Consider the following 22,996-nt stretch of genomic DNA (forward strand, 5'->3'; position numbering starts at 1 on the left):
CCGCAGTGTACCGTTGTGATTGGTTGGAATGCCGTGGATCACTTGTAGGTGGAATCCCTTATCCTGACTAGGAAGAAGGGTCCCTACATGGACATGGTAACAAGCTGCCAACTAGAGACCATCGGCCCCTTGCAGTGCTTAATTTGAGCCGGGGGTTTCCGGTGTTCAGCACCAGTACTTAATTGTGAGCACCAGCACTTATGATAGACTGCCACATGGTGGCGCTGTTTGTCCAACTTAGAGATGAGCACAACAATAGTTGTTTATTAATTCATCACACATTATAAATGACTAATACCTGCCTCCCAAGTCATTCTTTAAGCTTTTGGGACCTGCAATAGTCTCAATTGTCAGACTTACAGGAGTGCGATGGTCAGTAGTAGTGTTGATTCTATCATTGGCAAAGCTGGCGGGGGCAAAGGGTGGTTGAAGATGCAGTGGCCTCCTGACGAGAGCCCTGGCGCTTATGTTTTTTTACAAATTAAGCACCCTAGAAGGTGGGTGGAACTTTGCTGAGGTCTCTCGGGACTTGGTGATGTGGGGGAGCATTGTGAAGAAGAGCTTTTCCATGAGTCCAATCACGACTGCCTGGGATGCTGGTGAGGTCTTTCACCAGTCTGCTCCCTTCCACATGGACCTGGTTGGAAAACTATAAGTCTCCGGAGTTCCATGAGGCTCAAGAAACACTGAGTCCCTCCTGCTCGAACCTCTGACTCTCTCTCAGGCAACGGGGCTCCGGAAGTTCCGCCCACCAGCCCTGCGCACATTTCCTGTCTGTTCACATTCAAAGGGACTCCAACCCCTCCTATCCCAGGGACCCTCTGGTTACAGTGCGGATTACCACAATATCGACTTGAGCTGTTCTTCATGTTACAATTCGTTTTTGTTCGCTCTCTTCTCGTTTCTACTCACTTTCGATTCGCTAGGATGGTTAGCTAACTCCTCCCTTCCCAGTAATGTCTCAGACGGTGTGACCTCTCTGTTCCGTGTTTTCCTGGTGCTCACAGGTCAGTTTTATCTTGTTTGTTAACCACAACTTACTTCCTTCTCTCTTGTAAAGTACTCTAATGCCTTTGCGCCAAGTCCACGCTATATGAAGAGGTGTGGCGCAGCGGCCAGGGTGCCTGACTCCGGACCATGGGGTTCAATGTTCTATCCCCGGTGCCAGCGGCAGGTTAGCCCAGCACCATGTGACTCTGGGCAATAGCTCGCTTAATGTTCCCGACGACCCCCACCGCCAGGACACCTCTCTGGAGGTAGCTGTGCGCTTTACAAATGCTGGTATTTTATTTCATTTCATATAAAAACACAATAAATACATCAATACTTGCCTTCGCTATACACAACAGCCTGTACACCTCGAACCTTGCCACCAAAGGCAGCAGAGCTCTTTCCAGTCGTCCATTAGAACCCCCTCAAGCGCCCGAGGCTGTACCGACTGCCCTGTAGGTGCACCGGTGTATCCCCCTGACACCCCCTGGGGAGCGCGCCTCACACTTACGTCACTGACATTCACTATGCCGATCTGGGGCTTGAAGAGGTCGATCTTGAACGTCTTCTCCCAGTAGGTGATCAGCTGCAAAGAGAACAGAAGATACATTATTATATTTTCACACACTCCCTCTTCATTTCTATAGTATACACATACACTCAACAATCATCGCCAAGACGCCTCTGTGTATTCGTGCGCTCTACAAGTGTCTTCATCATCATCCTCACCCCGTTTGGGTTCGGTCAATGTTGACCAAGTTTACATCTTCGTGGAATCAGTTCAAAAGCAGGAGTGCTCGTCACATACAGATGAACACAGAGGGGGATATCTACAATGTAGTGGCGGAGCATGTCGTTAGCCTCCTGGGCTTAACAACACGCTCCAACACTTCTGAAACGCAAGGCTGCCCCATATTTACAAGAATGTGATGCAGCCTTGCATTTCCTCCTGCAATGGTGGTAAGTTTAGCAGCTCAGCTCCATCGCAGGCACCCTTGCGCCAGAGTGCAAGGGTGCCTGCGTTCAGGGGAGGATTGTTTATGTGTAGGAAGGTGTCTCTTCCTGAACATAATACGAATATGTCACTTTCATGTGTGCTGCTTCGTGCAGCACACATGGAAGTTACAAAATGGCATTTTTTTAACCCCTTCCGTGCTCCCGTCGGCCAACACTCCCTCCCCAGTACAGCGAACGGCCAACGGCCGACACGGCCTGGCCCATTCATTACAATGCCCGCACCGCGGCGGAATTGCCACCACGGTTAAGGCATTAAAGCTTTGTTTATGTACAGTAAGGGACACCTTCCTGTACATAAACAAACCTTGGCATTTTGCTTTTTCCATGTGTGCTGCACAAGGCAGCATGCATGGAAAAAGCAAAAACGAGGAGAAATAATGATTTTCTCCTTGTTTTGCCAACTTAAGACCAGGATTTTCCTAGTATTAATTTTGGCGCTGCCTCCTATGTACGCCACCCTTGCACATAGGGGGCAGCGTCAAATACAATGGGTGTTGCCGTGGAACGCCCACCCCAACACCCACTGCACGCCCCTTTCACCCTAACTATAGCGATGTTCCTGTGGCAACAGGGGCATGTAAATATGCCTGATAGGATTTGCCACCCATGTACATCCTACTTTATTGTAAACATCCTCAATGTTAACAAATCTTCACAAAACATTTAAAAAAAAAGATTCATTCATCTCAGCTTTATTCTAAACTGCATTTTCCTCATGCAGTTTTCCATATAAAAATTGAACAGCGATACTGCAAAAACGGCTAAATAGAATTACACCAAATTTGGCAGGAAGCTGGATCCTGGTCCAGGAAGCGTGCTTATGTGATTTGGTGTAAATCTGTTTGGTAGTTTCTGAGAATTTAAGGTTCAAATTAATTGTATATCCGCGGTGGCGCCGCGGCAGCATGACGAGTCCAGCTCGTCGTGAGCACACGACTACCGTGCAGCATGACAAGCTGGACTCGTCATGAGCACGGAAAGGGTTAAGACACAAGTTATAGTTACTTGAGATAACTACAGTTATAACTGGTGAATTTAGTGGTTTTGTTTGTTTATAATGGTGCGTTTTCACTGACATTTTCACCGAACTATAATGTCCCTTTTACCTTTGTTTTTTTCAATGAATATATATACTGTAGTGTGAACAATATACATTTGAAAGCTAAATTACTCCTGTACATGACATCTACTCCCTAGATTGGGAGGGATATTCCAAACACCATCCCAGGGGTTGCTTCTCCTTCACTCCCTCTCCTTGTCTTTGATTTTTCCCGGCAGAGCAGTGATTACACCAGAGAGAGCTCTTGGCAGAGGGCAGGGGAAGCCTCTACTGTCACTCAGACTGGCGTCCACTCTTGTGGAAGCCAACACCTGTCTCTCCTCCTGGAGGACAAACACATGACATTTCACCTGATGAAGAAAAGCAGTTAAAAGGCCAGGGAGCAGCTCTCATGTCAGCACCTGTCTCTCTCCACACAGCCAGCCTACAAAAAACATGACCAGCAAAACAAATGGTAAAACTGACAACAGTCACTGACTTCCTTCAAACACGTATCGGACACGTCATTCGGTGACCGGGTTCTTCAGACCCCACTCGATGCAATGCTTCAAAGGCATCTTACCGAATCTAGCCCCTCTTTCAACATGCTCAAGAACTACCTGGGGTCAGGGATCCTTCCGTCCAAACCCAAGACCTCCCTCATCAGACCACCGATCAAGAAAAGAAAGCGGAAACTATCTCCTGAAGCCAACCACCGACTGATGTCCACTGATGTCTGTCAGCCCCTGCCAGGAGAGCAGATGGAATGAGCTGCCTCCTCCCAGATCTCAGCTTCCTTAAAGTGAATAATCTGCTCCTCAGTTGATCCTGGGTGGACCGTACAGAACATCCAACCCTGACACCCTGCAATTAGTGGTGGCCAAAAGCCTCTCCTCGGATGTTCCTAAGTGGACCCTCTAGAACACTATACCCTAATACGCTGTACTCAGATGAGGCCGAGGGTTGCCCCTCGACTGATACTGGGTGGACTCTAAAGAATATTATGCCCTGACACCCTGTAATCAGTGGGGGCCAAGGGCTACTCTTCGTTGCTGCTGGGTGGACCCTACGGAACATTATACCCTGACACCCTGTAATTACTGGACCGGATGATGAGGGCAGTTAGCCCAAAACTGGCCCCATGAGGCACAGGGTCAAGGCTGATTGGCATATAGCATATGATGGACCCAACCCAGGTCTGTGACTGGGGGTGAGTGTCTGAAAAGTTTCATCGTTACGCCCATCATCTCCTTGTATTTGCTTTGTTCGCCCTAAGTTGGCAGGGTATGCTCAGACGTGAGTCCCTTGCTCACTTTGCCACTGGATTCAAGCTAGCTTGGCTGATGACGGCTGATTAGCCTGAAACCGGTCCCAGGATGCTTGTTTCCGGTCCAGGGAAGACATGGCTTGGCAGTTCGGGCTGGACTGTTCCCATGAGGCACAGGGTCAGACTGATTTGCATATAGCTGTGTCTGAACTGGGGTGGCGAAGTGAGCCAAAGAAGGATGATGGATTCAACCCAGATCTGTGACGGGGGTGAGTGTCTGAAAAGTTTCAGCGCTCCGTCCATCATCTCCTTGTGTTTGTGATGAATTTTGACATGTAATGATGTAGAAAGTTATACAAAGGAAAGGAACTGAAGTTCTCTGTATGACCAGTTATGAAGTGACTTGATTGACATACAAGATATCCGCATGTCTGAAACATAATAATGACAAATTCTTTGTGAAACATGTATGTACCCACTGGTCATTATAAACAAGCATTGGCATAGCCAATAGGTCTCGCCTTTGGGACCTTCTAAGTATTTAGTTATGCAGCACAATAGCCCTGGTGCAACAACATTAACTGTTGCATGGCTAAACACTTATAAGGTCCCAATGGCGAGACCTATTGGCTATGCCATTGCTTGTTTGTTTCGTCTCTCTGTTTTCCTTATTGCCTGTTTACATGTTGTAAAGCACTCTGATACCCTCGGGTCCTGCCAGCGCTATATAAAACTCTCTAAATAAATAAATACAATTTTTAAAAATTGGCCATCCACAGAACCAAAATCTCTTTAGCAAATATTTAACCTCTGATGAGATTTTTGCAATGACGGTGGATAAAAGACATCAGTCTTCCAGTTTCCTGCTCTTGCTTGGCATAGTATACTTATTACTGCTGTTCCCACCGTCTCAGTGAACCACTTGAAGATTGTTCTGTTACTGCTTATGCTGCGATCGTTTAAGTATTCAATGCCCCTGTGAAAAATAGATTATGCAATATTTAAAGCAGATGGTCATAGGAGTTTACTCCTTCAAGTGGAGGCGGAATGTAGCTACCGACAGATCTGAGCTGCAACCTGCAGCTGAATTGAAAGTTGTTATGGTCGGAACAAAGACTGCCTGAACTCTTGAACGCTGAACATTTCAAACCTCTTCCTAACGAAAGCACGTGACAAAACTGAATTCAACCCAACTTGAGCAGTACCAGAGACGACCACACAGTAAATCGTTACCTGTAAATAAACTTGAGATGCTGAATTAAACATGCAAAAAACATACGGACCTGGAGAGCCAGTGATGTGTATATGATCAGTGATGCCTTCTTGCCTCCAGAAAACAGGCGATTTACCTTCTCTAGAAACAGACTGTAAGCGGAGTAGCAAGTGGCAGCAAAGTCTCACTCCAGTACTGGAATTTGATTTGCATATCTCCATAAGAAGGTGGCCCATGTCTGCAATCCAAATTAATTTCTCTGGGGTGCTTGGACCTTGAATTTGGATGCAGACTTGTCCTTTCCAAGTTATCCCATGCTTATGAAGTCCAATATTTAAAAAAATCTTTATCTGCCATTATATGCTAGATATATTCACTGAAATAAACAATCATTGGCCGCGCAACCGTAAAAGTAACGCTGCGCGGCCGTGAAAGCGAAAGTCATCGCGATGAAAGCGAAAGAGATTGTGATCGCGATGATGCGCTCTGTGCTCAGCATGCGAGGGATGCGCGTGCAACAGCGTTGATTTCAGAGGTGGAGCGAGGCGCGCGCGCTTGTGCCCGTAATCAAAAGCTGGTGGCCGTCAACAGCCTTTGGAAGCATTTCCAAAAGCCACTGACTAAATGTCTTGCAGAGCATCGCATGCGGTGACTCAGCGAGACCTAGAAACTGCAGTTATTCTCACACTAAGGAAGGTCTTGGGTTCTTTTATGTGGAAGCTTAAGTGGTGAACAGCGAAAGGGTATGCCTATGTCTAATGTGACGAGTACAATGTCCACCTGTCCCACATGTTGTTTTGCCCCTTGGCATTCTGGTACTTGTAGTTCTACCTTCACATATACACTGCAGAATGTAAGTGCAAGGACAGTCCCTACCTGGCCCGAGGATCATGCTATTGTAGTCTCTGCTCGGACTGTCAAGGGGCTGCCCCTCACTGCACACCCCACACAGAGCCACGCCCACCCTCTGACATCATGCTCACCAGCGGGAAGTCATCCGGGTCGATCCACACGATGCTCAGTTCCGGGTTATTCGTGTTGTCCTTCGCAACTTGTATCAGGATCTGAAGGAATTCAAACCCATCTGAAATTGGAGCAAAAGCAAAGCAGCATCACTGACAAGAGCAGACGAGGGGTGAATCATATCCCATTCACGTTCACGGCCTCTTAGCTGAGAGTTAATGTTACAATAAAAGGTGAGGCTGTGCCTCTCAGCTGGACTAGAGTTAGAAATGAAGGGGAAGATTTACACGGCCCTTGCGCCACTTTTGCGTCATTTCTAGCATAGGAAAAGTGACAAAAAAGTGGCGCAAGGGGCTTGTAAATCTGCCCCTTAGTATGGAAGTTATGCAGGAGCTTTTAACTGAAGGTGAGTGGGGGTGGCGCGTGGCCTCTCAGCTGTGAGTAGAATGAGCGAGGAGGTGAAGGAGGGCCTCTCAGCTGTGAGTAGAATGAGCGAGGCGGTGAAGGAGGGCCTCTCAGCTGTGAGTAGAATGAGCGAGGAGGTGAAGGAGGGCCTCTCAGCTGTAGGTGCAATGAGTGAGGAGTGATACAGGGCCTCTCAGAGTAGAATGAGCAAGGAGGTGAAGGAGGGCCTCTCAGGGTAGAATGAGTGAGGAGTGATGCAAGCCTCTCACTGTGGGTAGAAAGAGTGAGTTGGTGCTGCAGGGCCTCCTAGCTGCGAGTAGAATGAGTGAGGAGGGAAACAGGGCCTCTCAGGGTAGAATGGGCGAGGAGGTGATGCAGGGCCTCTCAGCTGTGAGTAGAATGAGCGAGGAGGTGAAGGAGGGCCTCTCAGCTGTAGGTGCAATGAGTGAGGAGTGATGCAAGGCCTCTCAGAGTAGAATGAGTGAGGAGTGATGCAGGGCCTCTCAGGGTAGAATGAGTGAGGAGTGATGCAGGGCCTCTCAGGGTAGAATGAGTGAGGAGTGATGCAAGCCTCTCACTGTGGGTAGAATGAGTGAGGGTGGAAACAGGGCCTCTCAGGGTAGAATGAGTGAGGAGTGATGCAGGGCCTCTCAGGGTAGAATGAGGGAGGTGTGATGCAGGGCCTCTCAGGGTAGAATGAGTGAGGAGTGATGCAGGGCCTCTCAGGGTAGAATGAGGGAGGAGTGATGCAGGGCCTCTCAGGGTAGAATGAGTGAGGAGTGATGCAGGGCCTCTCAGCTGCGAGTAGAATGAGTGAGGAGGGATACAGGGCCTCTCAGGGTAGAATGGGCGAGGAGGTGATGCAGGGCCTCTCAGCTGTAGGTAGAATGAGTGAGGAGTGATGCAGGGCCTCTCAGTTGTAGGTAGAATGAGTGAGGAGTGATGCAGGGCCTCTCAGCTGGAGGGTGAGATGTAAAGAACAAGTCCTGTCTCCTGGAAGTAAAACAGAAGGTGAAGCCGGACCTCGGATCTGTTAAGTGCTGTAGGGTCTGGGGTGTTGCTGCTGTGCTTGTGTGGTGGAATCCTGCACCTGATCCCATAAATATGATAAAAAAGGGCATTGATTTGTGTGTGAATGTTATTTTCTGAGTCTTCCTGTTCCTCATTGGTGAATGCTGCTGCTCGTGACGCGTGTGAGGCTGAAGGCGCACGGGCGGCAGAGCTCACCAGGATCGTCTTCTTCAGCGAAGGCCACAATGTGGATCCCCTCGAGGTCATCCTCCTGCACAGGAGACAAGAGGACAGAGGTTGGACCACTGGAGGGTGAGGGACATGTCAGACAGCTGCCTGGATGAAATGTCTACACTCACTGCAAGCCCCTGGTGCAAGGCCTCACAGGGCTGTACTACTGAGTACGGATGGTATGAATGTCGTAGTGTAAGAATATTGTGGGCAAAGCAGTGCTTAATTTGAGCCGGTGGTGTACGGTGCTCGGCACCAGCATTTAATTGTCAACACCAGCACTTATGACAGTGTGCCACATGGTGGCGCTGTTTGTCTACTTTAGAGCTAAGCACAACTGCAGTTTTTTATTATTTCAATTCACATTAAAAAAATGACTAAAACCTGCCACCCACACCATTCTTATAGCTCTGTGGGCCTGAAATAGTCTGAACTGTCACATTTATAGGAGTGTAATAGTGGTAGTTGTGTTGTTACTGTCATCGGCAGCGCTGGCAGGGACAATGGTGCAAGCTGCAGTGGCCTCCTGACAATGGCCCGGCACATATTATTTTACAAATTAAGGACTGGGACAAAGTATTGAATAACAAAATACTGAAAGGGAAGTGCATATAGGGGAGTATAGATTTACTACTCCTAACTCCACGTCTACATATCTGGAAGAGATATATAATCCACTAGTACTAGCGGTCTAGTATCTGGAAGAAAGGTAGGGTTAGCGGGAAGAAAGGTAGGGCTAGCGGGCTAGTCTCTGAAAGAAAGGTAGGACTAGCAGCAAGAAAGGTAGGGCTAGCGGGAAGAAAGGAAGGGCTAGCAGGCTAGTATCTGGGAGAAAGGAAGTACTAGCGGGCTATTATCTGGAAGAAAGGTGGGGTAAGTGGAAGAAAGGTAGGGCTAGCAGGCTAGTCTCTGGAAGAAAGGTAGGACTAGCGGCAAGAAAGGTAGGGCTAGCGGAAAGAAAGGAAGGGCTAGCGGGCTAGTATCTGGGAGAAAGGAAGTACTAGCGAGCTAGTTTGTGGAGGAAAGGTAGGTTTAGCGGGAAGAAAGATAGGGCTAGCTGGCTAAAATCTGGGAGAAAGGAAGTACTACCGGGCTAGTATATGGAAGAAAGGTAGGGCTAGCGGGAAGAAAGGTAGGGCTAGTGGGAAGAAAAGTAGGGTTAGCGGGTTAGTATATGGAAGAAAGGTAGGGCTAGCGGGAAGAAAGGTAGGGTTAGCGGGTTAGTATCTGGAAGAAAGGACTAGCGGGCTAGTATCAGGAAGAAAGGTAGGGCTAGCGGGCTAGTATCTGGAAGAAAGGTAGGACTAGCGGCAAGAAAGGTAGGGCTAGCGGGAAGAAAGGAAGGGCTAGCGGGCTAGTATCTGGGAGAAAGGAAGTACTAGAGGGCTAGTATCTGGAAGAAAGGTAGGGTTAGCAGGAAGAAAGGTAGGGCTAGCGGGCTAGTATCTGGGAGAAAGGAAGTACTAGCGGGCTAGTATCTGGAGAAAAGGTAGGGTTAGCGGGAAGAAAGGTAGGGCTAGCGGGCTAGTATCTGGAAGAAAGGAATGGCTAGCGGGCTAGTACCTGGAAGAAAGGTAGGACTAGCCGGCTAGTATCTGGAAGAAAGGAACGGCTAGCGGGCTAGTATCTGGAAGAAAGGTAGGACTAGCGGGCTAGTATCTGGGAGAAAGGAAGTACTAGCGGGCTAGTATCTGGAGAAAAGGTAGGGTTAGCGGGAAGAAAGGTATGGATAGCGGGCTAGTATCTGGAAGAAAGGAACGGCTAGCGGGCTAGTACCTGGAAGAAAAGTAGGACTAGCGAGCTAGTATCTGGAAGAAAGGAATGGCTAGCGGGCTAGTATCTGGAATGAAAGGTAGGACTAGCGGGCTAGTATCTGGAAGAAAGGAATGGCTAGTGGGCTAGTATTTGGAAGAAAGGTAGGACTAGTGGGCTAGTATCTGGAAGTTAGGTAGGACTAGTGTGCTAATATCTTGAAGAAAGGAATGGCTAGCAGGCTAGTATCTGAACGAAAGGAAGGACTAGCGGGTTAGTATCTGGACGAAAGGAAGGACTAGCGGTCTAGTACCTATATGGAAGAAAGGACGCCAACACTTCTTCGCCCCCATTGGGCCCTCCTCACATCCCATGTCCCTTGCACACAGGCATATGGGACACGTCCTATACACTCATCTCACTGATTTCACATGAACACTTCTAGTTCCTGGCACAGAAATTCATACCTCTACTAGCAGAGGCAGGGCAGACTCAATACACACACAAAAGGTGTCAACGCACACATAGTAAACTCACACACACCTGCTCTCTCACGCACATTCAGTAGTTTTACTATACCCATAGTAACATCCTTGCCTCACACACAGAATGCCTCCCCTTCACTTGTAAGGTTCTCCTTTGCTCACTCAGTGGGACTCGTGTACACTCCAGTCATCACAGGTGCTCAGAAGAGCCTCGAAGCTGCACAAAGCTCTGAGGAATAACTCTACACATGCCTAGAGTCAGACCCTTGCTGATACTGCTGTGTCATGTTAAGAGACACACATAGGGTTGTTGAAATGAAAATGTTTTTATTATGTTTGCTTGCGCACTATTCTATTTACGTTAGCATTCGCGACACCATTTTATGTTTGGCCGCCATTTTGACCCATGATCGAAACTAATCTTTGCTTGTCTGAGGAATGGCTTCTGGTACGTTTTGTTTCTCCAAGGTTGGGCCGTGCTTTGCTAATGTATACTCTGTTCCTGTTAGCACATGCCTTTTCAACTAGATGGAGGCCTTCTCCCACAAGTCTAGTGGTGGGCATGGGCGGAGCGACCTTGAGCAGGAGGTTGTGAGTGCCCGGCCTCATAATCGAAACTTATCCTTCTGTACTTCTTTGTGTAGCCGCATCTGCCTGGAAAATTCCATTATGGGTGGGACTTTAATGGTTCTTTAATTGTCCATAATGTATCGCTATGTTTGCTGATGTCAGCACTCCTAAGTGACCGGGCAGATCGGGCTCCGCTCTGAGTGTATATTAATAAATAGTTATTGGTTTGTATTCTCTGCTGTCTGACCGACTCTTCATTTGTATGGAAGGCTGAGAGGTGGTCGTGAGTGACCTGGGTGACCCTAAGCGTGCCACATAGGCGCACAAACACATACCGCACACTCACTCACTCTCTCTCTTTCTCTCTCCCGCTCTCTCTCCCCCCTTCCTTCCTCCCTCCCTGATGGCCACGGGGCTGTATCTGTGCCACAACAGACACGCTCTGCTGCCCCCACACAAGGGGCCTTATTTATGAAAGCCTTGCGCCGCCGGTGCGTCACTTTTAAAATGGGAAAAAGTGACGCATCGGTGGCGCAAGGCCTTCATAAATAAGGCCCAAGGAGTATTACACACACATGGCTGCAGGGATGCCTTACCCAGGTCTCGAACATGTCCTCTGGGCGCAGCTTGCGCAGCGTGGATCTGAAACACAGAAGCAGAGGAGGGCGTGGCCAATGAGAAACACACCAGAAAGGGGGACGACCTGTACTGACAGTCAGGGGGGTTTGGGGGGGCAGTCTGGGGGGTCACAGCACTTGAAGACGAGGGGGGCTACATTCAATCCTCAGCTGCGCTGGGAGTGCAGAGTGTGAACCACACCGTGGGGTGAACGGCATGTGTTCCTTGCACACAGCTGCGTTCCTTGCACATATCTGGGTGCTTGCACGGGAACGCCCATGCTCCATTTATATGGCGCCTCCTTGATGTAAAGGAGCGCTACTTTAAGTTACTTTTAAGCAACTTTCCAGCGCTGGAAAGTAAACCCCAGCTCAACACTTTGCACCAGTTTGTGTAACTTTTTGTGGTTTTGTACCACTGCAAAGTGTTGATAATTCTGGCCCTTTCTTTGTAATTCAGGGTCTGATGTTTGAAGAGCAAGTGTTCCTGTGGAGCTGTGCAGGCCTCACTGCACGGGTGTGTACAAGGAACACAGGTGTGTTCTTGCACACACTTGTGTTACTTGCACACACCTGTGTTTCTTGCACACACTTGTGTTTCTTGCACAGACCTGTGTTCCTTGCACAGACCTGTGTTCCTTGCACAGACCTGTGTTCCTTGCACACACCTGTGCTCATTGCACAGGCCTGTTTCATGCACACACTTGTGTTTCTTGCACACACCCGTGTTTCTTGTACACATATGTGTTTCTTGCACACACCTGTGTTTCTTGCAGACCCTGTTTCTGCACACACTTGTGTTTCTTGCACACAGCTGTGTTTCTTGCACAGACTTGTGTTTCTTGCACACACCTGTGTTTCTTGCACAAACATGTGTCTTGCACACACTTGTGTTACTTGCACACACCTATGTTTCTTGCACACACTTGTGTTTCTTGCACAGACCTGTGTTCTTTGCACACACCTGTGTTCCTTGCACACACCTGTTTCTTGCACACACTTAAGTTTCTTGCACACTTGCGTTTCTTGCACACACCTGTGTTTCTTGCACACACCTGCTTCTTGCACACACCTGTGTTCCTCGCTCACACCTGTGTTACTTGCACACACTTGTGTTTCTTGCACATACGTGTGTTTCTTGCGCACACCTGTGTTCCTTGCACACACCTGTTTCTTGCACACACTTAAGTTTCTTGCACACTTGCGTTTCTTGCACACACCTGTGTTTCTTGCACACACCTGCTTCTTGCACACACCTGTGTTCCTCGCTCACACCTGTGTTACTTGCACACACTTGTGTTTCTTGCACATACTTGTGTTTCTTGCGCACACCTGTGTTTCTTGCACACAATTGGGTTTATTGCACACACCTGTGTTCCTTGCACATGCCTGTGTTTCTTACACACACTTGTGTTTCTTGCAAATACCTGTGTTTCTTGCACACACCTGTGTTCCTTGCACACATCTGTGTTTCATGCACACACCTGTGTTTCTTGCACACACTTGTGTTCCATGCACACACCTGTGTTTCTTGCACACACCTGTGTTACTTGTACACACTTGCTTCTTGCACACACTTGTGTTACTTGCACACACCTGTGTTCCTTGCACACACATGTGTTCCTTGCACATGCCTGTTTCTTGCACACATTTGTGTTACTTATACACACCTGTGTTCCTTGCACAAACCTGTGTTACTTGTACACACTAGTGTTTCTTGCACACACCGGTGTTACTTGCACACACCTGTTTTCCTTGCACAGGTCTGTGTTTCTTGCACACTCCTGTGTGTCTTGCACACACCTGTGTTACTTGCACACACCTGTTTCTTGCACACACCTGCGGTCCTTGCACACACCTGTGTTACTTGCACACACCTGTGTTTCTTGCACACGCCTGTTTCTTGCACACACCTGTGTTCCTTGCACACACATGTGTAACTTGCACACACTTGTGTTTCTTGCACATACTTGTGTTCCTTGCACACACATGTGTTTCTTGCACACACCTGTGTTCCTTGCACATGCCTGTGTTTTCTGCACACGCCTGTTTCTTGCACACACCTGTGTCCTGTGTTCCTTGCACACACCTGTGTTACTTGCACACACCTGTGTTACTTGCACACACCTGTTTCTTGCACACACCTGTGTTCCTTGCACACACCTGTGTTACCTGCACACACCTGTGTTTCTTGCACATGCCTGTTTCTTGCACACACCTCTGTTCCTTGCACACACCTGTTACTTGCACACACTTGTGTTCCTTGCACACACCTGTGTTTCTTGCACACGCCTGTGTTCCTTGCACACATTTGTGTTACTTGTACACACCTGTGTTCCTTGCACATGCCTGTGTTTCTTGCACACACCTGTGTTCCTTTCACACGCCTGTGTTTCTTGTACACACCTGTGTTACTTGTACACACTTGTGTTTCTTGCACACAATTGTGTTTCCTGCACACACCTGTGTTCCTTGCACACGCCTGTTTCTTGCACACACCTGTGTTACTTGCACACACCTGTGTTCCTTGCACACACCTGTGTTTCTTGCACACAATTGTGTTTCTTGCACACACCTGTGTTTCTTGCACACACCTGTGTTTCTTGCACATGCCTGTGTTTCTTGCACACGCTGTGCTCCTTTCACGCACCTGTGTTTCTTGTACACACCTGTGTTCCTTGCACACTCCTGTGTTCCTTGCACACACCTGTGTTCCTTGCACACACCTGTTTCTTGCACACACCTGTGTTCCTTGCACACACCAGTGTTTCTTGCACACACCTGTGTTACTTGTACACACTTGTGTTTCTTGCACACACCTGTGTTCCTTGCACACACCTGTGTTCCTTGCACACACCTGTGTTCCTTGCCCACACCTGTGTTCCTTGTACACACCTGTGTTACTTGTATACACCCGTGCAGTGAAGCCTCATAGCTCCACAGGGAACACTTGCTTTTCAAACATCAGACCCCAAATTACAAAGAAAGGGCCAGAATTATCAACACTTTGTAGTGGTACAAAACCACCAAAAGTTACACAAACTTGTGGAAAGTGTTGAACTGGGATTCACTTTCCAGTGCTGGAAATGTGTTTAAAACTAACTTAAAGTAGCTCTCCCTTGCTTTAAGATGGAGCATGGGCGTTCCCATGCAAGCACCCAGGGTTTTTGACACAAAGCGCTATGAACTAACATTTGTAGATAGGGCTGTGTGCCAAAAATGACACCTCCTTGAGGATATGTGCAAAGAATGGATGGGTGGATAGTGTTATCCCAGGGGATGGATAGTGTGATCCCAGGGGGTGGATACTCTGATCCTAGAGGGTGGATAGTCTGATCCCAGAGGGTGAATAGTGTGATCCCAGGGGCTGGATAGTGTGATCCCAGGGGGTAGATCATCTGATCCTCGAAGGTGGATACTCTTATCCCAGAGGGTGGTACTCTGATCCTAGAGAGTGGACAGTCTGATCCTAGAGGGTGATCCCAGAGGGTAGATAGTCTGATCCCAGGGGGTGGATAGTCTGATCCCAGGGGGTGGATACTCTGATCCCAGAGGTTGAATAATCTGATCCTAGAGGGTGGATAGTCTGATCCCAGAGGGTGGATAGTCTGATCCCAGAGGGTGGATAGTCTGATCCCAGACAGTGGATAGTCTGATCCCAGAGGGTGAATACTCTGATCCTAGAGGGTGGACAGTCTGATCCTAGAGGGTGGATAGTCTGATCCCAGAGGGTGAATACTCTGATCCCAGAGGGTGATCCCAGAGGGTGGATAATCTGATCCCAGGGAGTGGATAGTCTGATCCCAGGGGGTGGATACTCTGATCCCAGAGGTTGAATACTCTGATCCCAGAGGGTGGACAGTCTGATCCCAGAGGGTGGACAGTCTGATCCCAGAGGGTGGATACTCTGATCCCAGAGGGTGGATACTCTGATCCCAGAGGGTGGATAGTATGATCACAGAGGGTGGATAGTCTGATCCTAGAGGGTGGATAGTCTGATCCCAGAGGGTGAATACTCTGATCCTAGAGGGTGATCCCAGAGGGTAGATAGTCTGATCCCAGGGGGTGGATACTCTGATCCCAGAGGGTGGATAGTCTGATCCCAGACGGTGAATACTCTGATCCTAGAGGATGGATAGTCTGATCCCAAAGGGTGGATACTCTGTTCCTAGGGGGTGGATAGTCTGATCCCAGAGGGTGGATACTCTGATCCTAGAGGGTGGATAGTCTGATCCCAGAGGGTGGATACTCTGATCCTAGAGGATGGATAGTCTGATCCCAAAGGGTGGATACTCTGTTCCTAGAGGGTGGATAGTCTGATCCCAGAGGGTGGATACTCTGATCCTAGAGGGTGGATAGTCTGACCCCAGAGGGTGAATACTCTGATCCTAGAGGGTGGATAGTCTGATCCCAGAGGGTGGATACTCTGATCTTAGAGGGTGGATAGTCTGACCCCAGAGGGTGAATACTCTGATCCTAGAGGGTGGATAGTCTGATCCCAGAGGGTGGATAGTATGATCACAGAGGGTGGATAGTCTGATCCTAGAGGGTGAATACTCTGATCCTAGAGGGTGGATAGTCTGACCCCAGAGGGTGAATACTCTGATCCTAGAGGGTGGATAGTCTGATCCCAGAGGGTGAATACTCTGATCCCAGAGGGTGGATACTCTGATCCCAGAGGGTGGATACTCTGATCCCAGAGGGTGGATACTCTGATCCCAGAGGATGGATAGTCTGACCCCAGAGGGTGAATACTCTGATCCTAGAGGGTGGATAGTCTGATCCCAGAGGGTGAATACTCTGATCCCAGAGGGTGGATACTCTGATCCTAGAGGGTGGATAGTCTGATCCCAGAGGGTGAATACTCTGATCCCAGAGGGTGGATACTCTGATCCCAGAGGGTGGATACCCTGATCCCAGAGGGTGGATACTCTGATCCTAGAGGGTGGATAGTCTGATCTCAGAGGTTGAATACTCTGATCCCAGAGGGTGGATAGTGCGATCTCAGGAGTGGATACTCTGATCCCAGAGGGTGGATAGTCTGATCCAAGAGGGTGGATACTCTGATCCTAGAGGGTGGACAGTCTGATCCTAGAGGGTGGATAGTCTGATCCCAGAGGGTGAATACTCTGATCCCAGAGGGTGATCCCAGAGGGTGGATAATCTGATCCCAGGGAGTGGATACTCTGATCCCAGGGGGTGGATACTCTGATCCCAGAGGTTAAATACTCTGATCCCAGAGGGTGAATACTCTGATCCTAGAGGGTGGACAGTCTGATCCCAGAGGGTGGATACTCTGATCCCAGAGGGTGGATACTCTGATCCCAGAGGGTGGATAGTATGATCACAGAGGGTGGATAGTCTGATCCTAGAGGGTGGATAGTCTGATCCCAGAGGGTGAATACTCTGATCCTAGAGGGTGATCCCAGAGGGTAGATAGTCTGATCCCAGGGGGTGGATACTCTGATCCCAGAGGGTGGATAGTCTGATCCCAGACGGTGAATACTCTGATCCTAGAGGATGGATAGTCTGATCCCAAAGGGTGGATACTCTGTTCCTAGGGGGTGGATAGTCTGATCCCAGAGGGTGGATACTCTGATCCTAGAGGGTGGATAGTCTGATCCCAGAGGGTGGATAGTCTGATCCTAGAGGGTGGATAGTCTGATCCCAGAGGGTGGATACTCTGATCCTAGAGGATGGATAGTCTGATCCCAAAGGGTGGATACTCTGTTCCTAGAGGGTGGATAGTCTGATCCCAGAGGGTGGATACTCTGATCCTAGAGGGTGGATAGTCTGATCCCAGAGGGTGGATACTCTGATCCTAGAGGGTGGATAGTCTGACCCCAGAGGGTGAATACTCTGATCCTAGAGGGTGGATACTCTGATCCCAGAGGGTGGATACTCTGATCCCAGAGGGTGGATAGTCTGACCCCAGAGGGTGAATACTCTGATCCTAGAGGGTGGATAGTCTGACCCCAGAGGGTGAATACTCTGATCCTAGAGGGTGGATAGTCTGATCCCAGAGGGTGAATACTCTGATCCCAGAGGGTGGATACTCTGATCCCAGAGGGTGGATACTCTGATCCCAGAGGGTGGATACTCTGATCCCAGAGGGTGGATACTCTGATCCTAGAGGGTGGATAGTCTGATCCCAGAGGGTGAATACTCTGATCCCAGAGGGTGGATAGTGCGATCCCAGGAGTGGATACTCTGATCCCAGAGGGTGGATAGTGTGATCCCAGAGGGTGAATACTCTGATCCTAGAGGGTGGATAGTCTGATCCCAGAGGGTGAATAGTGTGATCCCAGGGGCTGGATAGTGTGATCCCAGGGGGTAGATCATCTGATCCTCGAAGGTGGATACTCTTATCCCAGAGGGTGGTACTCTGATCCTAGAGAGTGGACAGTCTGATCCTAGAGGGTGATCCCAGAGGGTAGATAGTCTGATCCCAGGGGGTGGATAGTCTGATCCCAGGGGGTGGATACTCTGATCCCAGAGGTTGAATAATCTGATCCTAGAGGGTGGATAGTCTGATCCCAGAGGGTGGATACTCTGATCCCAGAGGGTGGATAGTCTGATCCCAGACAGTGGATAGTCTGATCCCAGAGGGTGAATACTCTGATCCTAGAGGGTGGACAGTCTGATCCTAGAGGGTGGATAGTCTGATCCCAGAGGGTGGATACTCTGATCCCAGAGGGTGGATACTCTGATCCCAGAGGGTGGATACTCTGATCCCAGAGGGTGGATACTCTGATCCTAGAGGGTGGATAGTCTGATCCCAGAGGGTGAATACTCTGATCCCAGAGGGTGGATAGTGCGATCCCAGGAGTGGATACTCTGATCCCAGAGGGTGGATAGTCTGATCCCAGAGGGTGAATACTCTGATCCTAGAGGGTGGATAGTCTGATCCCAGAGGGTGGAAACTCTGATCTTAGAGGGTGGATAGTCTGACCCCAGAGGGTGAATACTCTGATCCTAGAGGGTGGATAGTCTGACCCCAGAGGGTGAATACTCTGATCCTAGAGGGTGGATAGTCTGACCCCAGAGGGTGAATACTCTGATCCTAGAGGGTGGATAGTCTGACCCCAGAGGGTGAATACTCTGATCCTAGAGGGTGGATAATCTGATCCCAGAGGGTGAATACTTTGATCCCAGAGGGTGGATACTCTGATCCCAGAGGGTGGATACTCTGATCCCAGAGGGTGGATACTCTGATCCCAGAGGGTGGATACTCTGATCCTAGAGGGTGGATACTCTGATCCCAGAGGGTGGATAGTGCGATCCCAGGAGTGGATACTCTGATCCCAGAGGGTGGATAGTCTGACCCCAGAGGGTGAATACTCTGATCCCAGGGGTGGATAGTGCGATCCCAGGAGTGGATACTCTGATCCCAGAGGGTGGATAGTCTGACCCCAGAGGGTGAATACTCTGATCCTAGAGGGTGGATAGTCTGATCCCAGAGGGTGAATACTCTGATCCCAGAGGGTGGATAGTCTGATCCCAGGGGGTGAATACTCTGATCCTAGAGGGTGGATACTCTGATCCCAGAGGGTGGATACTCTGATCCCATAGGGTGGATAATTTGACCTCAGAGGGTGGTGTTGTGGTGGAATGAGGATAAGAGGTCCCTAATGGAGCCAGTGAATCGGACTTCAGATTCATCGGGAGACTTTATCATACCTAGGAGGCTCAGTTAGGGTGCGAGTGGAGTGAATGTAAGTGCACGGGGTGAGGACATAGCGGTGATGCTCCTGTCCCCTACCCTACAGTGCCACAGTGAGCGGCAGTGCTTGCCCAGTAGGCTATTCAGGCCCATATTTATATACGGGTTGCCTCACTTTTGCACCACGCAACGGTGTGCTTGCGCGTCACAACCCTAAATGCGATTTATCAAGCAATGCAAGGCACCTAGTATGGCCCTGAGCGGCTTGGTATATCTGGGGTAACTCAATGCCGTGCAAATAACTGTGTTGCGTTATTCGGCCTCAGGGAGGCGTCCCATGGCCTTTGCGTGGGTGTTCCCACGCACCACCCATGGATTCTGCAACCGGGGGTTGCCTGAAACTCCCCGCCCTCCTTAGCTGGGTGGCGTGAGTAAGAGGGTGGGCTGGGGATCCTCCGGTGGGAGGGGCTATCTCCTCCCCCAAATCTAACAAACACCGGTTGGCTAGGGCCACCGGGTATTGTGGCTCATCAGGTGAGCAGGCGGCGAGGGGCTGCCTGCCCTGGGATCACTCGTAAGGTAACCCACCATGTTGGCATATTTGCTATGCAAATTAACCTGCAGCAATTTTCTCCACTAAGAATGTGTCTTGTCTGATTTTTTCTCTAAATTATTGCTGTGGGAGGGATAGGGAGTGTTGTCGATATTGGCACTATGCAGGGCTGCCCCGGGCCCATGAAGGGGGCCCTCTTAAGAGGGCAGCCCCCCTTAGTGCCACAGGATGGCACACGACGAGTCTGCCTCCCAGTGTTCAGGACCCTCGAGGGTCCCCCATGCCCACGTCACTTCCGGGCAGGAGGGGGCTGGGGGAGAGGTACATATACCTCTCCCGCCCACTGATCACCCTCTTTGTTAAGCTGCCTTGATGCTGTTTCCCTCCCCACTTCTTACCCGGCTTCCAGGCAGGGGGAGGGGTGTGTATCTAACTTATTATTTTGTATTGCAGGCGGAGTTACAGGGCGATCCAAAGGCTGTAAGGTACAGAGGGGTACCCTGTGCAGGAGCAGAGTAGGGGTGCTAAAGCCAAATATCCCCAGGGAGGTCCTCGTGTTGGACCCTGGAGGAGCGACGGCACCCCGTTAGTCCTCCCGGCGGTTGGGGACCTGAGCAACCGGGGGTTGCCTGCAACTCTCCGGCCTCCTTAGCTGGGGGGGCGTGAGTAAGAGGGTGGACTGGGGATCCACCGGTGGGAGGGGCTATCTCCTCCCCCAAATCTAACAAACACCGGTTGGCGAGGGCCACGGTGTATTTTGGCTCATCAGGTGGGCAGACGGCGAGGGGCTGCCTGTCCTGGGATCGCTTGTGAGATAACCCACCATGTTGGCATATTTGTTATGCAAATAAACCTGCAGCAATTTTCTCCACTAAGAAGGTGTCTTGTCTGATTATTTCTCTAAGTTATTGCTGTGGGAGGGATGGGGAGGGTTTCCGATATCGGCACTATGACGTATTCCCACATTTGCCATCACTGGAATCTTTATTTCTCCTCATTTTTTCCTCATTCTGCAGCAGACATAGAAAGAGGAAAAAGCCTCAGAGAATTGGGGCTCCTTCCTGCACAAAAACAATTCTGCTAACAACGCAGACACCCTTGCACCATGGTGCAAGGGTGCCTGTGTGGGCGCTCGGCAGCACATTGTGCGCCAGCGCTGGGAAAAGGGTGGAATGCGCTGTATTTTGATAAATACGGTGCAAGGCGGCTTTCTGCGCTGTGTTACTTTTTGATAAGTATGGCCCTCGGTCTTTACCTGGTTGTCCTGCCTTTTCCTAATCACAGACCTCAGAGTGAAACAGCGCCTCGAAGGCCGTTCCTTACAGCGCTGTTACCAGACTAGGGTGACAGCGCACCGAGCTATGTGTAGAAGGAGGAGCCAGGGATGCCTATGCTGGATGCATAGCTGGAGGGGGGGTGTAAACGAGGAAGGAGGGGAGGTGCTTTACTGGTGTGTGACTGCCAAATTATTCGTCCTATGGTTTATCTTTCCAGGACTTTAGGATTTTCACTGTGAATGTGACGGGGGCAGAACACTTTCAAACTCCCAGCAGTAGGACCAGGAAACAGAAACTGCTCAACTTTAGGTCTTTTATCATAAAGGTTATGCAACAGGTATCAACTGAAAATATACACCACACAAACACAGATTCTAGAATATTTACTACCAAAATATATGCCATGCTTTAACACACAAGTATGTAAACAGGAACCTCAACCCCTGCCAGGCTCGGCCCCAGAGCTGCCGGCTCTACCCCAGAGCTGCCGGACTCTATCCCAGAGCTGCCAGGTTCCACCCCAGAACTGCCAGGCTCTACCCCAGAGCAGCCAGGTTCCACACTAGAACTGCCAGGCTCTACCCCAGAGCTGCCCGGGTCTACCCAGAGCTGCCAGACTCTACCCCAGAGCAGCCAGGTTCCACCCTAGAACTGCCAGGCTCTACCCCAGAGCTGCCAGGCTCTACCCCAGAGCTGCCAGGCTCTACCCCAGAGCTGTCAGGCTCTACCCCAGAGGTGTGGAAGCTGGGCACACGCTCCCAAAAACAAATGATGCCCTGCCTTCAGAGCCAAATGCATATACTGCGGAAAAATGGGACACTTTGAGAAAGTCTATAGGTGCAAACCCCGGAAAATGTCAGTCAAGTACGTGGCGCAAGACTCAGAGACAGAGGAAGGAGGGGGCGAAGATGAGAAAGACAGTGTGCTGTGCATTGATGACCTAGTCCTAGGCATAGACTTCTCCAGGACGCTGAAACCGCTGTGTGACCTTTCCTTAGGCGGGATCGAAGTCTCTATGGTCGCTGACTCAGGGTCTCCCTAAACCATCATACAACGCAGCATTTGGGACAGAGACTTTGTGAGGAGCATAGGCACGCACCTTCTTCATCCGGTCGCCTTCACAGGAGAACCGATTCCCATGGTGGGGTACCGCCCTCTACAGTTTGAATTCAAAGGATGTATGGCTGAAGGGAAGCTCTATGCGGCAGAGAAGGGACCGTCAGTGCTGGGATGGGTGGATCAAGGAGAATTAGGGATCCAACTAAACCCAGGAGGCACAATGCAGGTGCTGATGACGGATCATGTACGAACAGACAAAGCCAACACGTGGAAGACGAGTTTCCCGACGGTTTTCGGAGGCACCATCGGTAAGCTGACAAAGTTCACTCACAAAATGTGCCTCAAGGAGGGGGCAAAACCAGTGAGCCACAAAGTGCAGAACATACCTTTTAACTGTCGGGACGCAGTACAACAAGAATTGCAGCGCTTGGAAGACAATGGAGTAATAGAGCCCATCGAGAGCGCGGAATGGCTGGCACCCTTGGTACGCCTATGCATAGACCTGCGGGAGCTCAACAAAAACATCATCATAGATAAGTTCCTGTTGCCCGGATAAATGAAATGTTAGCCCAGACGAAGGGCATCAAATGGTTCTCCACCATAGACCTGACCTCATCATACCTCCAGATCGCACTACATCCCACGTGCAAGAAACTAACTTCGTTCATCACGCCGTTTGGGTGCTACCGGTTCTGGCGGATGCCATTCGGTTTAGCATCCGCCGCAGCAGTGTTCCAGAAGTTATTGCATACACTTTTCAGGGACACAGAAAGGGTACAATACTTCCAAGACGATATCCTGGTCATGGGGAAAACCAAATCAAACCATGACACCAAGCTTACCAAACTTCTGCACATTCTGGCGCAAAACGGTCTCACGGCTTA

At 49.8% G+C, this 22,996-nt stretch overlaps 1 protein-coding gene across 2 annotated transcripts in view; it reads right to left on the reverse strand.

Moving 5' to 3' along the window:
• CASQ2 (calsequestrin 2) overlaps positions 1-22,996 on the reverse strand; it is a 177,543-nt gene that overhangs the window by 2,260 nt on the left and 152,287 nt on the right. For both annotated transcript variants that reach the window (XM_086935859.1, XM_086935858.1), the window contains 4 exons: positions 11,540-11,585; positions 8,122-8,176; positions 6,510-6,610; positions 1,502-1,576 (listed from right to left, as the gene is read on the reverse strand). In XM_086935859.1, the coding sequence (XP_086791985.1) occupies positions 1,502-1,576; positions 6,510-6,610; positions 8,122-8,176; positions 11,540-11,585 (277 nt within the window). The remainder of the gene's footprint in view (positions 1-1,501; positions 1,577-6,509; positions 6,611-8,121; positions 8,177-11,539; positions 11,586-22,996) is intronic.

This window comes from Lissotriton vulgaris, chromosome 8 (assembly GCF_964263255.1).
Source record: "Lissotriton vulgaris chromosome 8, aLisVul1.2, whole genome shotgun sequence".
Lineage (NCBI taxonomy): Eukaryota > Metazoa > Chordata > Amphibia > Caudata > Salamandridae > Lissotriton > Lissotriton vulgaris.